This window comes from Salvelinus sp. IW2-2015, linkage group LG31 (assembly GCF_002910315.2).
Source record: "Salvelinus sp. IW2-2015 linkage group LG31, ASM291031v2, whole genome shotgun sequence".
In the NCBI taxonomy this organism is placed as follows: Eukaryota; Metazoa; Chordata; class Actinopteri; order Salmoniformes; family Salmonidae; genus Salvelinus; species Salvelinus sp. IW2-2015.
This window is the reverse complement of record NC_036870.1, coordinates 6,669,992-6,683,897: the sequence shown is the minus strand read 5'-3', so window position 1 is coordinate 6,683,897 and position 13,906 is coordinate 6,669,992. Positions and strand designations below refer to the sequence as shown.

The window sequence follows — 13,906 nt, the reverse complement described above, 5'->3', positions numbered from 1 at the left end:
GTTGGATATAGCTTAGATGGAGATCAGAAGTTGACCTACAGTGAAGAAGTGGTCCCAGCTATACCTACTGCCAAGGTTTACAAGGTATGAGGAAAACGATGCTCTTCAGTTGACATTCTGAGGACCAATCTATTTTGATTGTCCCTCTACGTAATCACTTCAGATTGATTATGCCTTCACTGAAAATGTGCCTTTCTTTCACAGAGCTCAGATGGAAAGATATCCTTGTACCAGTGTGACCTATACAAATTCTCCAGCTAAAGATTATTTGAACAGTAACCCATTTCCTAAAAAAAAAAGTATACCTTTATTTAACTAGGCAAGTCAATTAAGACCAAATTCTTATTTTCAATGACAGCCTAGGAACAGTGGGTTAACTGCCTTGTTCAGGGGCAGTATGACAGATTTTTACCCTGTCAGCTCAGGGATTCGATCTTGCAACCTTCCAGTTACTAGTCCAAAACTCTAACCACTAGGCTACCTGTTAAAGAGTAACATTCAAGTTTTCTAAATCTATGAATGTTTGGTTTTTAACAGTGCCATTGAGGGTGAGTTTGGAGGGATTTTGGACAGAGGCTCCTTGGTGGCCATCAACCCACGGGACAGAGAAAAGCATGACCACATGAGCTGGACTTCCCTCTGTGATTCAACAAGAAAGCACAGATTGTTTTGACACATTATAAGTTCTGTCTGTTGTTCACTGTATGCTACAGGTATGCAGCACTGATCATGTCGTTAATGGACAAGGACTGCCGATACCACTTGGACACTTTTTTTAATACAATCCTGTATTGTTCAAAGGTACGATGTTTCCTGAAATAACAGAGGAAATTCTATTGGTCTTCCATTCATTCTAGATTCATGCAAGTGTAACATATTGATTCAAACAAACAGTACAGTATGCATGTATGTCATTAACCTCCCATTATCATTCTTTAACACCTCCCTATAGGTTCTCCATTTTATGTGCCCGATGAGGAAGTTAACAGACTTTTCAGTGAGTTTTATGAATACAATTACATTTGTCATTGATAATACCTTTATTACGCTTACTGACTTTTTTTTATATCCGTCATTGAACTGAATTTGATATTTAACATAGAAACCAATTGAATGGAGTATAAGTAGATATTGTACGAGAGAATTGTGGTAAGGTAGTTTTATGGTATTTTCTTTTCATGTATTCCAGGGAGGAGTTGTGGTACTAAGCTTATACAGTCTTCAAATGCTCTCCCAGAGGTTCAGGATAAGGAATGGGGCTTGGATGTCTTCATAGAGAGARTTMATCTCCTCACACCAAAGGCCTCAAACCTGATTTAATGGGCTTCTCTGAGACTACAGGGAGCGATATCTGAGAGACATAGTGCATTGAAAATGATTGTCAGGATATTTGGTGTTCTGTTATTGTATTTGATGTATTGTTATTAGCTTTGTTGACAGTTTGGAAATGACCTAATGTCGAAATATGCCAAGTCAATTCTTTCATATGGAAAATGAACTGAATTTCATTTTAATATAAAATTGCAGACATATTGCCTTTGCTTTTTATTGTTAGTTTGTATCATATTTCTATCATAGATATTTTGTCTTATTGAAAACATTTCTCTACAGTGAAGGCAAGGAACTTTTAGAAACTTTAGATACATTAGATACTCCATAGTAATTGTTATACTGATTCTGAACGGTCTTGAAATGCATAGGCTACCTCATTGCAAACATCCGATTAGCCACACCAGGGTACTGCATTGGATTATGCGCTTCCTTCTTTTCACGTGCTGTCACATAGACCCGATTGGCTGTTGCCTAGATACTAGACCTACATTTTTAGTAAACATAGCGAGGGTATCAGGGACGAAAATAAGCTTAATTTTAGAAAGGAGAAATGCCGAAACCACAAAAGGAAACGGTACGTTTGTTAAATGTGACAAGGGTGGCCCAATGTTGCCGTTGAGTTTTAGCGAATGTCACAATGTAGCAATTGTACGATGTGCTACAAATAGAACAACAAACAGATACAGATGTAGCAGCTGCCTGAGAGAGCTCGAGTGCAACATTTTAACAAGTGTACACCCGTTGCTGCAATAATGACGCTCGATCGTGAACGTGTCAGTGATTCACTTTAAAGTAATGACAATGGCTATTTCATATGACAGATCAGCATACCTCCACCTGGGCGATGGAACTGGAATGATGAAACCCAAGCCCTCGAGTTCACCAGGTAACGTTAATGGGCAGCTATAGCAGTAGCAAATGTTTAAATACTTTCTGGACCTATTTTTGTGCAAACGTTTTCGCACTATTATTTGCGGGTGTATATGGATGTATTTTATTATCTAATTCACTTATCATTGAGTAAGCACCTGTTGATAAGTATTTAACTCCTTTCTCGTCCTTTTATTTTCAGTTTGAATACATCTGTGGAGGTAAAAGAAAAGAGAAAAAAGACTAAACCTGTCAATTTTCAAGATCTTGCCAGCAAGCGCCCGGAGAGGTAGCTAGCTATTCATTTCTAGCCTAAGCCAACAGCACTTTTCCTATCCATGCTGTTCAACTAGCAATGATATTAATAGATAGAGCATTTATTATATTACAAGTGATATGTATCCTTGATTGACACATAATTAAGGGCATTACTGTGTTCTGAACTCTTTCAACAAATACTTTTCTGTCTATTATTTGTAGGCAAACACAGTCATCGGCCAAGAGGGGGGGACAAAGCAGCAGGAAGACTGTGGGTCCTGCTCAACTCAATGCCTACAAGTCCTCAGTAAAACGGGGTCAGAGGGACTATGTGACCATCGAGGATGTGAAACGTAGGTGTTGGTCGGTCATACACAATMCCGATCTATGTTATAGAACACATCCTTTACAGCAGATTAGTTGAATATATGGTTTTTCTCTGTCTGTCTGTTTGTATGTACAGTATGTACAGTGCCTTCAGAAAGTATTCATAGTCCTTGACTTACTCCACATTTTKTTGTGTTACAGCCTGAATTCAAAATGGATTAAATCATTTTTTCCCTCCCACCCATTTACACACAATACTCCACAATGACAAGGTGAAAACATGTTTTTATAAATGTTTGCACATTTATTGAAAATTAAATACAGAAATATCTCATTTATATTCACACCCCTGATTCAATACATTTACATTTACATTTAAGTMATTTAGCAGACGCTCTTATCCAGAGCGACTTACAAATTGGTGCATTCACCTTATGATACCAGTGGAACAAACCACTTTACAATAGTGCATCTAACTCTTTTAAGCGGGAGGGGGGGTTAGGAGGATTACTTTATCCTATCCTAGGTATTCCTTAAAGAGGTGGGGTTTCAGGTGTCTCCGGAAGGTGGTGATTGACTCCGCTGACCTGGCGTCGTGAGGGAGTTTGTTCCACCATTGGGGTGCCAGAGCAGCGAACAGTTTTGACTGGCTGAGCGGGAACTGACTTCCTCAGAGGTAGGGAGGCGAGCAGGCCAGAGGTGGATGAACGCAGTGCCCTTGTTTGGTGTAGGGCCTGATCAGAGCCTGAATGTACGGAGGTGCCGTTCCCCTCACAGCTCCGTAGGCAAGCACCATGGTCTTGTAGCGGATGCGAGCTTCAACTGGAAGCCAGTGGAGAGAGCGGAGGAGCGGGGTGACGTGAGAGAACTTGGGAAGGTTGAACACCAGACGGGCTGCGGCGTTCTGGATGAGTTGTAGGGGTTTAATGGCACAGGCAGGGAGCCCAGCCAACAGCGAGTTGCAGTAATCCAGACGGGAGATGAACAAGTGCCTGGATTAGGACCTGCGCGCTTCTGTGTGAGGCAGGGTCGTACTCTGCGAATGTTGTAGAGCATGAACCTACAGGAACGGGTCACCGCCTTGTGTGAGTTGAGAACGACAGGGTGTTGTCCAGGATCACGCCAAGGTTCTTAGCGCTCTGGGAGGAGGACACAATGGAGTTGTCAACCGTGTGGCGAGATCATGGAACGGGCAGTCCTTCCCCGGGAGGAAGAGCAGCTCCGTCTTGCCGAGGTTCAGCTTGAGGTGGTGATCCGTCATCCACACTGATATGTCTGCCAGACATGCAGAGATGCGATTCGCCACCTGGTTATCAGAGGGGGAAAGGAGAAGATTAATTGTGTGTCGTCTGCATAGCAATGATAGGAGAGGCCATGTGAGGATATGACAGAGCCAAGTGACTTGGTGTATAGCGAGAATAGGAGAGGCCTAGAACAGAGCCCTGGGGGACACTAGTGGTGAGAGCACGTGGTGCGGAGACAGATTCTCGCCACGCCACCTGGTAGGAGCGACCTGTCAGGTAGGACGCAATCCAAGCGTGGCCGCCGCGCCGGAGATGCCCAGCTCGGAGAGGGTGGAGAGGAGGATCTGATGGTTCACAGTATCAAAGGCAGCCGATAGTCTAGAAGGATGAGAGCAGAGGAGAGAGAGTTAGCTTTAGCAGTGCGGAGCGCCTCCGTGACACAGAGAAGAGCAGTCTCAGTTGAATGACTAGTCTTGAAACCTGACTGATTTGGATCAAGAAGGTCATTCTGAGAGAGATAGCAGGAGAGCTGGCCAAGGACGGCACGTTCAAGAGTTTTGGAGAGAAAAGAAGAAGGGATACTGGTCTGTAGTTGTTGACATCGGAGGGATCGAGTGTAGGTTTTTTCAGAAGGGTGCAACTCTCGCTCTCTTGAAGACGGAAGGGACGTAGCCAGCGGTCAAGGATGAGTTGATGAGCGAGGTGAGGTAAGGGAAGGTCTCCGGAAATGGTCTGGAGAGAGGATAGGGTCAAGCGGGCAGGTTGTTGGGCGGCCGGCCGTCACAAGACGCGAGATTTCATCTGGAGAGAGAGGGGAGAAAGAGGTCAAAGCACAGGGTAGGGCAGTGTGAGCAGAACCAGCGGTGTCGTTTGACTTAGCAAACGAGGATCGGATGTCGTCGACCTTCTTTTCAAAATGGTTGACGAAGTCATCCGCAGAGAGGGAGGAGGGGGAGAGGGAGGAGATTCAGGAGGGAGAGAAGGTGGCAAAGAGCTTCCTAGGGTTAGAGGCAGATGCTTGGATTTAGAGTGGTAGAAAGTGGCTTTAGCAGCAGAGACAGAAGAGGAGAATGTAGAGAGGAGGGAGTGAAAGGATGCCAGGTCCGCAGGGAGGCGAGTTTTCCTCCATTTCCGCTCGGCTGCCGCGGACCCTGTTCTGTGAGCTCGCAGTGAGTCGTCGAGCCACGGAGCAGGAGGGGAGGACCGAGCCGGCCTGGAGGATAGGGACATAGAGAGTCAAAGGATGCAGAAAGGGAGGAGAGGAGGGTTGAGGAGGCAGAATCAGGAGATAGGTTGGAGAAGTTTGAGCAGAGGGAAGAGATGATAGGATGGAAGAGGAGAGAGTAGCGGGGAGAGAGAGCGAGGTTGGACGGCGCGATACCATCCGAGGAGGGGCAGTGTGGGAAGTGTTGGATGAGAGCGAGAGGGAAAAGGATACAAGGTAGTGGTCGGAGACTTGGAGGGGAGTTGCAGTGAGATTAGTGGAAGAACAGCATCTAGTAAAGATGAGATCAAGCGTATTGCCTGCCTTGTGAGTAGGGGGGGAAGGTGAGAGGGTGAGGTCAAAAGAGGAGAGGAGTGGAAAGAAGGAGGCAGAGAGGAATGAGTCAGAGGTAGACGTGGGGAGGTTAAAGTCACCCAGAACTGTGAGACCCACACCCAGAACTGTGAGAGGTGAGCCATCCTCAGGAAAGGAACTTATCAGGGCAATATATGTTAGCATCACCTTTGGCAGCGATTACATCTGTGAGTCTTTCTGGGTAAGTCTCTAAGAGCTTTGCACACCTGAATTGTACACTATTTGCACATTATTATTTTTTTAATTCTTCAAGGTCTGTCAAGTTGGTTGTTGATCATTGCTAGACAACCATTTTTTAAGTCGATTTAAGTCGTAACTGTAACTAGGCCACTCAGAAACATTCAATGTCGTCTTGGTAAGCAACTCCAGTGTATATTTGGCCTTGTGTTTTTGGTTATTGTCCTGCTGAAAGGTSAATTCGTCTCCCAGTATCTGCTGGAAAGCAGACTGAACCAGGTTATCCTCTAGGATTTTGCCGTCAGAAAGTATTCACACCTCTTGACTTTTTCCACATTTTTTTGTGTTACAACCTGAATTTAAAATGGATTGAATTGAGAATATTTTTTTGTCAGTGGTTTACACAAATAGTATCAAAGTGGAAATATGTTTTTCAATTTTTTTTGTAAAGAAGGAAGCCTGTACARAATAMAAATATTCCAAAACATGCATCCTTTTTGCAACAAGGCACTAAAGTAATACTGCAAAAAATGTGACAAAGCAATTCACTTTTTGTCCTGAATACAAAGTGGTATGTTTGTGGCAAATCCATTACAACACATTACTGACTACTACTCTCCATACTTTCTAGCATAGTGTTGGCTGCATCATGTTATGGGTATACTTGTAATCGTTAATAAGGACTGGGACGTTTTTTAGGATAAGAATGGTGCTAAGCACCGGCAAAATCCTAGACGAAAACCTGGTTCAGTTTGCTTTCCACCAGACACTGGGAGATGAATTCACCTTTCAGCAAGACAACAACCTAAAACATAAGGCCATATCTACAGCTGTAATCGCGGCCAAAKGKGATTCTACAAAGTATTGACTCAGGGGTGTGAATACTGTGAAATAGGTATTTCTGTATTTCATTTTCAATAAATTTGCAGACATTTCTAAAATTATGTTTTCACTTTGTCATTATGGAATAAGTCAAGGGGTATGAATACTTTCTGAAGGCACTGTATGTATGTCTGTCTGTGTTGCAGAGGTGGCACTCAGTTTGCTGCAGGAGAATGATGCACTCCCCATTCCACTTTGCTTCCTGTCTGTGTTGAAGTAAGGAAGCACCCACTGCACAGTATATCTCCCTTCTCTCTCTTGTCTGTCCGTCTGTCTGCCTCTCTCTCTCAATCCCTCTCACACACACACTAACCTTTCTTTACGGCTATGTTTTCAATCCATGCTACATCCATTTACGTACACTACCGTTCAAAAGTTTGGGGTCACTTAGAAATGTCCTTGTTTTTGAAAGAAAAGCACATTTTTTTGTCCATTAAAATAACATCAAATTGATCAGAAATACAGTGTAGACATTGTTAATGTTGTAAATGACTATTGTAGCTGGAAACGGCAGATTTTTTAATGGAATATCTACATAGGCGTACAGAGTCCCATTATCAGCAACCATCATTCCTGTGTTCCAATGGCACGTTGTGTTAGCTTATCCAAGTTTATAATTTTAAAAGGCTAATTGATCATTAGAAAATCATTTTGARACTGTTGTATTGCGGGTACCATTTAATGAAGCTGGCAGTTGAGGACTTGTGAGGCATCTGTTTCTTAAACTAGACACTAATGTACTTGTTCTCTTGCTCAGTTGTGCACCGGGGCCTCCCAGACAGTTCTGTGAAGGGAGTATTACACAGCATTGTACGAGATCTTCAGTTTCTTGGCAATTTCTCACATGGAATAGCCTTAATTTCTCAGAACAAGAATAGACCGAGGAGTTTCAGAAGAAAATCATTTGTTTCTGGCCATTTTGAGCCTGTAATCGAACCCTCAAATGCCGATGTTCCAGATTCTCAACTAGTCTAAAGAAGGCCAGTTTTCTTTCTTCTTTAATCAGGACAACAGTTTTCAGCTGTGCTAACATAATTGAAAAAGRGTTTTCTAATGATCAATTAGCCTTTTAAAATTATAAACTTGGATTAGCTAACACAACGTGCCATTGGAACACAGAGAGTGATGGTTGCTGATAATGGGCCTCTGAACGCCTATGTAGATATTCCATAAMAAAACWGCCGTTTCCAGCTTCAATAGTAATTTACAACATTAACAATGTCTACACTGTATTTCTGATCAATTTGATGTTATTTTAATGGATAAAAAAATGTGCTTTTCTTTCYAAAACAAGGATATTTCTAAGTGACCCCAAACTTTTGAACGGTAGTGTATATTGCTTAGGCTTTATGATTGCTCTTAGACATTGCCCTGTGTGTGTGTGTTTAGGAGCAGAGAGCTGGATGAGTTCCTGGCTGCCCTCCTGCTCTACCTGTCCTGTTACTTTGAGAGGAARTCTCTGGAGAAGAAGCCCAAGCCTCTCATGGCGTCAGTACCATACTCATTGTGCCGTGTGTGTTTGTGTGTATGTATSTGTGTGTTTACATTAATTACCATTTTATATAGACTTGAGACTCTTAATTTGCATATATTGATGTTTCTCATGACTTTGCCTCTCTATAATGTATTGATTTGTGTCAGTGAGCAGAGTATCACAGAGAAGCAGGTGATGGCGGAGACCCTTGCTAAGGTGGAGCTGGCCCAGAAGCAGCTGGCCTTCTGCTACTCCAGCCTGGTCCTGGGCCTGGGCCTGTCCCAGCAGCACCACATGGCCTGTGGCAGGTCAGTCACCTCGCCTCCATTTTGGCTCTGCAGGGGCAAGGAGGGGAAGTGACAAAAGTCAAGGGAATAGATACACATTTGGTTATTAAACAGATACCTTAGATCCAACGCGAAGCCTATATTCAGAATAATATACATAGATTATACACAACATCTAATACATCCAGAAATTGTGAGTAGCGGCCTAACCTCCATGCACAAAACATTTCACTTGCTGCGTTAAACTATCACTTTAAGTGCTTTGTTTCTACAGGAGCCGTGTGTCATTGACCTACAAAGACAGGCGGTTGTATGAGGTTAGTACCGAACACCACAGGACTGTGATTTGACTTTTGCGACTGTGTATTCCAGAGGAGATGTTCACCCAACAGAGGCTACTGCTTTGACAGGCAGTACTGTTTAACCAGAGGTGGTGGTATAGTGTAACAGGGTTATTTTAGGGTAACTCAGCACCCTGTGTGCCTGCATCTAGTACCAGAATAGCTTTTTTGACGTTTGTAAATGTATTTTGGAAAAAAAAGAATGATGATGTGACACAGACCCAGACGCAACTTTAGCACCTTGAATTAATTACTGGCTTGCTGGCTGGCTGACTGCCTGAATGGCTGGATGAATAAATGAATGATTAAATTAATGAACAGGCCTAAACATTATTATTATTATTATTATTATCTCCAGAGGATGGAGCCATCAGCATTAGATATTAACAAATGGCCGACATCAAATGCAACTGTAGCATCTCATCTCTGTAATCTGTCCTATCTACACCAGTGTCTGTACAGCTTCTTCTGCTACGTGGCGTGGGTAACGTTCAGTAGGAAGGACCTGAGGGGCATACAGGAGGAGGTGGGGCGCCTGCTGCGTTCTGACACCTTCAACCCCGCCCTCAGGACCAGGATAGATGCCACAGAGGACACCCTGGCCCAGGACACCTCCACCAAAGAGGGACAGACTGAGCCCAAAGTGCACACACAGAGCCACAACGCCCCAGAGCAAAGGTGTGTGGGGAGTGGGGGAAGGATGGGGTGGTGCATGCGTTGCTATCTATCGGCTCCCATTTTGAGTCATTTTTAAAAATGTTTTTCCGGACAATAGTTTCTACTAGCTTAAGTGACTGACTGACATGATATGTTGCAGTAAAGAACAAMATGGTTTAGGCTGCAAAGCCATCTCTGCTTGAATGCTGTCTATCTAGCTCCCAGACCATAGGATTGACTGAGACAGATTCATGACTTGTCAGATAAGAGTGACAGGCCRTTTTATGTCAGCTCCCAACATCTGACAGATGACTGACAGTTCTGTAAGCGGTTTCAGGTCTATTGCTCTTATGCTGTCAGGTCTAGGCCAAGTTGGTCTTGAAGTCTGCACTCCATAAGTAGAACCAAATTAATCATCTGTGGGGAGTTTATTTTGTTGATATCTATATATATTTATAATATTTGCTATTAGAATGACATGCTCTGGTATTTCACTTTCATTCATTTTCTCCCGGCTTAAGGAAATTCTAGAGTATGACTTGTGAGATTTTGTCCTTCCACTGTAGGATTGCACCTAATGACTCTTCTCTCTAATGCCCAAATCTAAATCAATTAATATCTAGTGCCTAGGCCCTAGGGAATAGGCGCCAGCTTGGAATTGGTCCTCAGTCTTCTGCTTCTCGTCCTTTGACCTTTAACCTTTGACCCCAGGAAGTCCCAGCGKCGTCCGGCCTTGAGTAAGATCGTGACCCAGCGCTCCCCGGTCATGGTGTCCCTGCTGCCATATCCGCGGGAGGAGGCTCCTCATCTGTTCCGCCGSTACAGACCCAGGAAGCCGAGCCAGGCCAAGCTGTGTAACCCAGAGACTCTGATGGAGGAGCTCAAAGAGCAGCTGGCCTCTGTCAGGTAGCTAACAGTCACAGCACAGGGAGGGAATAGCCCCATCCCAGATCTGTATGTGCTGTCTTGCCAACTCCTATGGTCATTGTCACACCAACTGTTAGTAAGGTCYGGGACCAGGCTAGGGAAGGAATATGTTTGCTATATACATTTTACATTTACATTTTAGTCATTTAGCAGACACTCTTATCCAGAGCGACTTACAGTTAGTGCATTCTTAAGATAGCGAGGTGGGACAACCACATATCACAGGCATAGTAAGTACACTCTGCTGTCCTAGCTTTAGGGGGAAGGTGCCAGGACAGAGAATGACTTGGACTGGGCTGAGCGGGAACTGCCCTCCCGGAGGGGTGGGAGAACCAAGAGACCAGAGGTGGCAGAACGGAGTGCTCAGGTTGGGGTGTAGGGTTTGAGCATAGACTGAAGGTGGTGGTGGGGGGGGGGGCAGTTCCTCTTGCTGCTCCGTAGGCAAGCAGCATGGTCTTGAGGTGGATGCGAGTTTCGACTGGAAGCCAGTGGAGTGTGCGGAGGAGCGGGGTGACATGGGCAAACTTGGGAAGGTTGAAAACCAGGCAGGCTGCAGCTTTCTGGATAAGTTGCAGTGATTTGATGGCACAAGCGGGGAGCCCAGCCAACAGCGTGTTGCAGTAGTCCAGACGGGAGATGACAAGTGTCTGGATTAGGACCTGCACCGATTCCTGTGTGAGGTAGGGTCGTTCTCTACGGATGTTGTAGAGCATGAACCTGCATCACTGCTTTGATGTTTGCAGAGAACAACAGGGTGTTGTCCCGGGTCACGCCAAGGTTCTTTGCACTCTGGGAAGGCGACACTGTGGAGTTGTCAACCGTGATGAAGAGGTCTTTGAGCAGGCAGGCCTTCCCCGGGAGGAAGAGCAACTCCGTCTGGTCGAGGGTGAGCTTGAGGTGGTGGGCCGACATCAAAGCTGAGATATCTGCCAGGCACGCAGAGATGCGTGTCGCCACCTGAGTGTCGAAGGGGGGAAGGAGAAAAGTAGTTTTGTGTCATCTGCATAGCAATGATAGGAGAGAACATGTGAGGATATGACGGAGCCGAGTGACTTGGTGTTTAGAGGGAAGAGAAGAGGGCCAAGAACCGAGGAGGATTAAGGAGGGAGGAGAAGGTGGAAAAGAGTATCATAGGGTTAGAGGCAAAAGCATGACATTTTGAGTGATACAAAGTATATCAGAAGGTTGAATGAAAATAACAAACTATATGTGTAAGAGATTGATAATATACACTACAAACATTCTATTGAACTTTAATTGTCCCTCAAAAATGTATGAATATCTCTTGTACATGAAGTTAACGTTCACAGCACTGTATTTCCACACCCCTGAACTTATGTCTGCTACACTCTTAGAAAAAATGGCTGTCACCRTAGGTGACACCATAACTCTCCATCACCATAACTCTTTTGGGTTCCATGTAGAACCCTGTGTGTAAAGGCTTCTACATGGAACTCAAGAGGGTTCTACCTGGAACCAACAATTCAAAATTCAAAGGGTTCTCCTTTTAGATTCTAGATAGCACCTTTTTTTCTAAGAGTGTATGTTTGAACTTTGAAATCTGTTTTTCTAGCTTTGGGATTCTGGGGAAGCCTCTGAGCCAGTTCAGCTGCACCACCCTCATGCCCCAGGGAGCCAACAACGAAGACGAGGAGGAGGAGGAAGATGATGAGGATGACGATGATGAAGACTCCGGCGTCCATGTTCAAAGCAGTAAGARCACCTTCATGGCTCAGAGACCTGTCGCATCAGCAGTGGACCAACGCGGCAGCCTCAGCCGCGCCAATACAGTCATCTCACGGGCCACCACAGAGGGAGTGTCCTCAGACACAGAGTGAGAGTATGTGCGCGTCCCCCAAAATTTGACCAATAAAAAAAGAACAAAAACATATAAAATGATGTATCATTAGTCTCTCTTTGTTTCATAATTGGCCTTCAATTTGCATGTGGCTGAATGTATCTCACCAGAGAAAGCATCCGATCGAGCGAAACGGCGCCCCTCTGTCTCAGTATATGTAGCCCATCTATCTGATGCTGTCTGGCCAAAAAGAGTATGCCATTGTTGCTGCCCRTAGCATTGAATTTAATAGCAAGGGAAGCTAGCAAGCATTTAGCCTCCCTTGATAATGTTTAAATAAAMAAATAACCAATCAGCATTGAGCTAAACTGAGCGAGCTCAATTGTGAATGGTCCTGGTGCACCAAAAAAAGTGTCAATGGAAGCTAGTTTGGATTTGACTTCACACCAATCACATTGCTTCAAAAGCATTGMCAAAAAAAGGTGCGTTTTTGCATCTCGTTGTGTCGTTGTCTTTTATAAATTAGCTTGGATGGAGATAAGGAAAAATTGGATGGCGATAAGGATTTGGATTTGTGGACTTTGTGTACCAGCCAGTGATTATAACGGTGATTCTGATCCAAYCATAAATGCATWCATTGTGCCCCTGGTCTGAGGGGGTGGAAGTTCAATATGTAGCTAGATGTAGTAGGCTAACGTTAAATAGCTGGCTCATCATTGCCCTTGAAATTAAGTTAGGCTAGCTGGCAAGCCTTTTAGCCATGTAGCCTAGTCTAGGACAACAAAAACTAAAAGTGTGTAGCCTACTGTATGACAGAGGAGGATTGCATTGGCGTTCCTCTACAAGTAAGGTAAATCATTGTTTTTTCTACTTGCGCACACACACACACACCACACACACACAATCAGGACTATGGACAGCCACATGTTATTTAGCTTATGTTGATTGGACTAAATTGTTTTTGGTATCTTTAAGTTGCTACTCTATTAGATGATTGGTGATTTGATGATTTTGAAGTTGAAATGGTGGTGGAATTACATTAGCAGAGGCCTCTCCTGTTTTTTTTTTGCCACTTGTGATAACTCTCTGTGGTTCTAAATCAATAATTGTTTAGTAGTCAGACATTTTGTAAGAAAAACATCAAGTTTTAAAGTTCACTTCCTGCAGTTGTACAAATTTGACCATGGGGCGTAGAAAAAATGTTGCATTTTTAAAGCAAGTTTGCTGCAATTATACACATTTTGCCATGGGCCAAAAAGAAGATTTACCAATTTCATAACAAATTCCATGCAGTTCTTCAAATTTTCCCATGGGGTGTAGAGAAAATGTAGCAGTTTTACATCACATTTTCTGCAATTCTACACATTTTGCCATAGGTTGGAGAGTAATGTTTGCAGTTTTTAATATTTCATATTTTTTGTGAGTGACTAATTAAATCAATGGGGGCCCCCCAGTTGGTAATTCGACCATGATTACTACAAGTTTAGAAAGCTGGACATTAGACTAACAAAAAATGTTAGCTGACATGGGCTAATTGAGTGACTATCAGTGACTGACATAACAAGAGAWAAACTTCTGATGCACCACTACATTTTCAAAATGGCACCCTGTATATTCTACTATTCTAACTCTCAACAGTAAGTTGAGACCTCAATTGAGTTCTTAATTATTTATTTTTATTGATCCATGGGCCGCCAGTTGCCCATCCCTGCTGTAGGTCATCTACCTGTTTGTTACATGCAATATGCTTTGT

General features: G+C 43.7%; 1 protein-coding gene across 3 annotated transcripts; it reads left to right on the top strand.

Moving 5' to 3' along the window:
- LOC111955607 (protein phosphatase 1 regulatory subunit 36) lies at positions 1-12,274 on the top strand. Of its 3 annotated transcripts, XM_023975825.3 has the most exons (13): positions 1-84; positions 714-801; positions 953-997; positions 2,154-2,218; positions 2,405-2,491; positions 2,683-2,813; positions 6,816-6,885; positions 8,059-8,157; positions 8,311-8,451; positions 8,705-8,747; positions 9,223-9,449; positions 10,140-10,334; positions 11,929-12,274. In XM_023975825.3, the coding sequence occupies exons 2-13, from the start codon at positions 730-732 to the stop codon at positions 12,191-12,193; spliced, it is 1,440 nt and encodes a 479-aa protein (XP_023831593.1). In that variant the 5' UTR covers positions 1-84; positions 714-729; the 3' UTR covers positions 12,194-12,274. The 3 variants fall into 3 exon arrangements, with proteins under 3 accessions (XP_023831593.1, XP_070292475.1, XP_070292476.1); XM_070436374.1 differs by lacking the exon at positions 1-84 and having other exon boundaries at positions 655-801; XM_070436375.1 differs by lacking the exons at positions 1-84; positions 714-801; positions 953-997 and adding an exon at positions 1,786-1,906 and having other exon boundaries at positions 11,929-12,273.
- Positions 12,275-13,906: the final 1,632 nt, after the last annotated feature.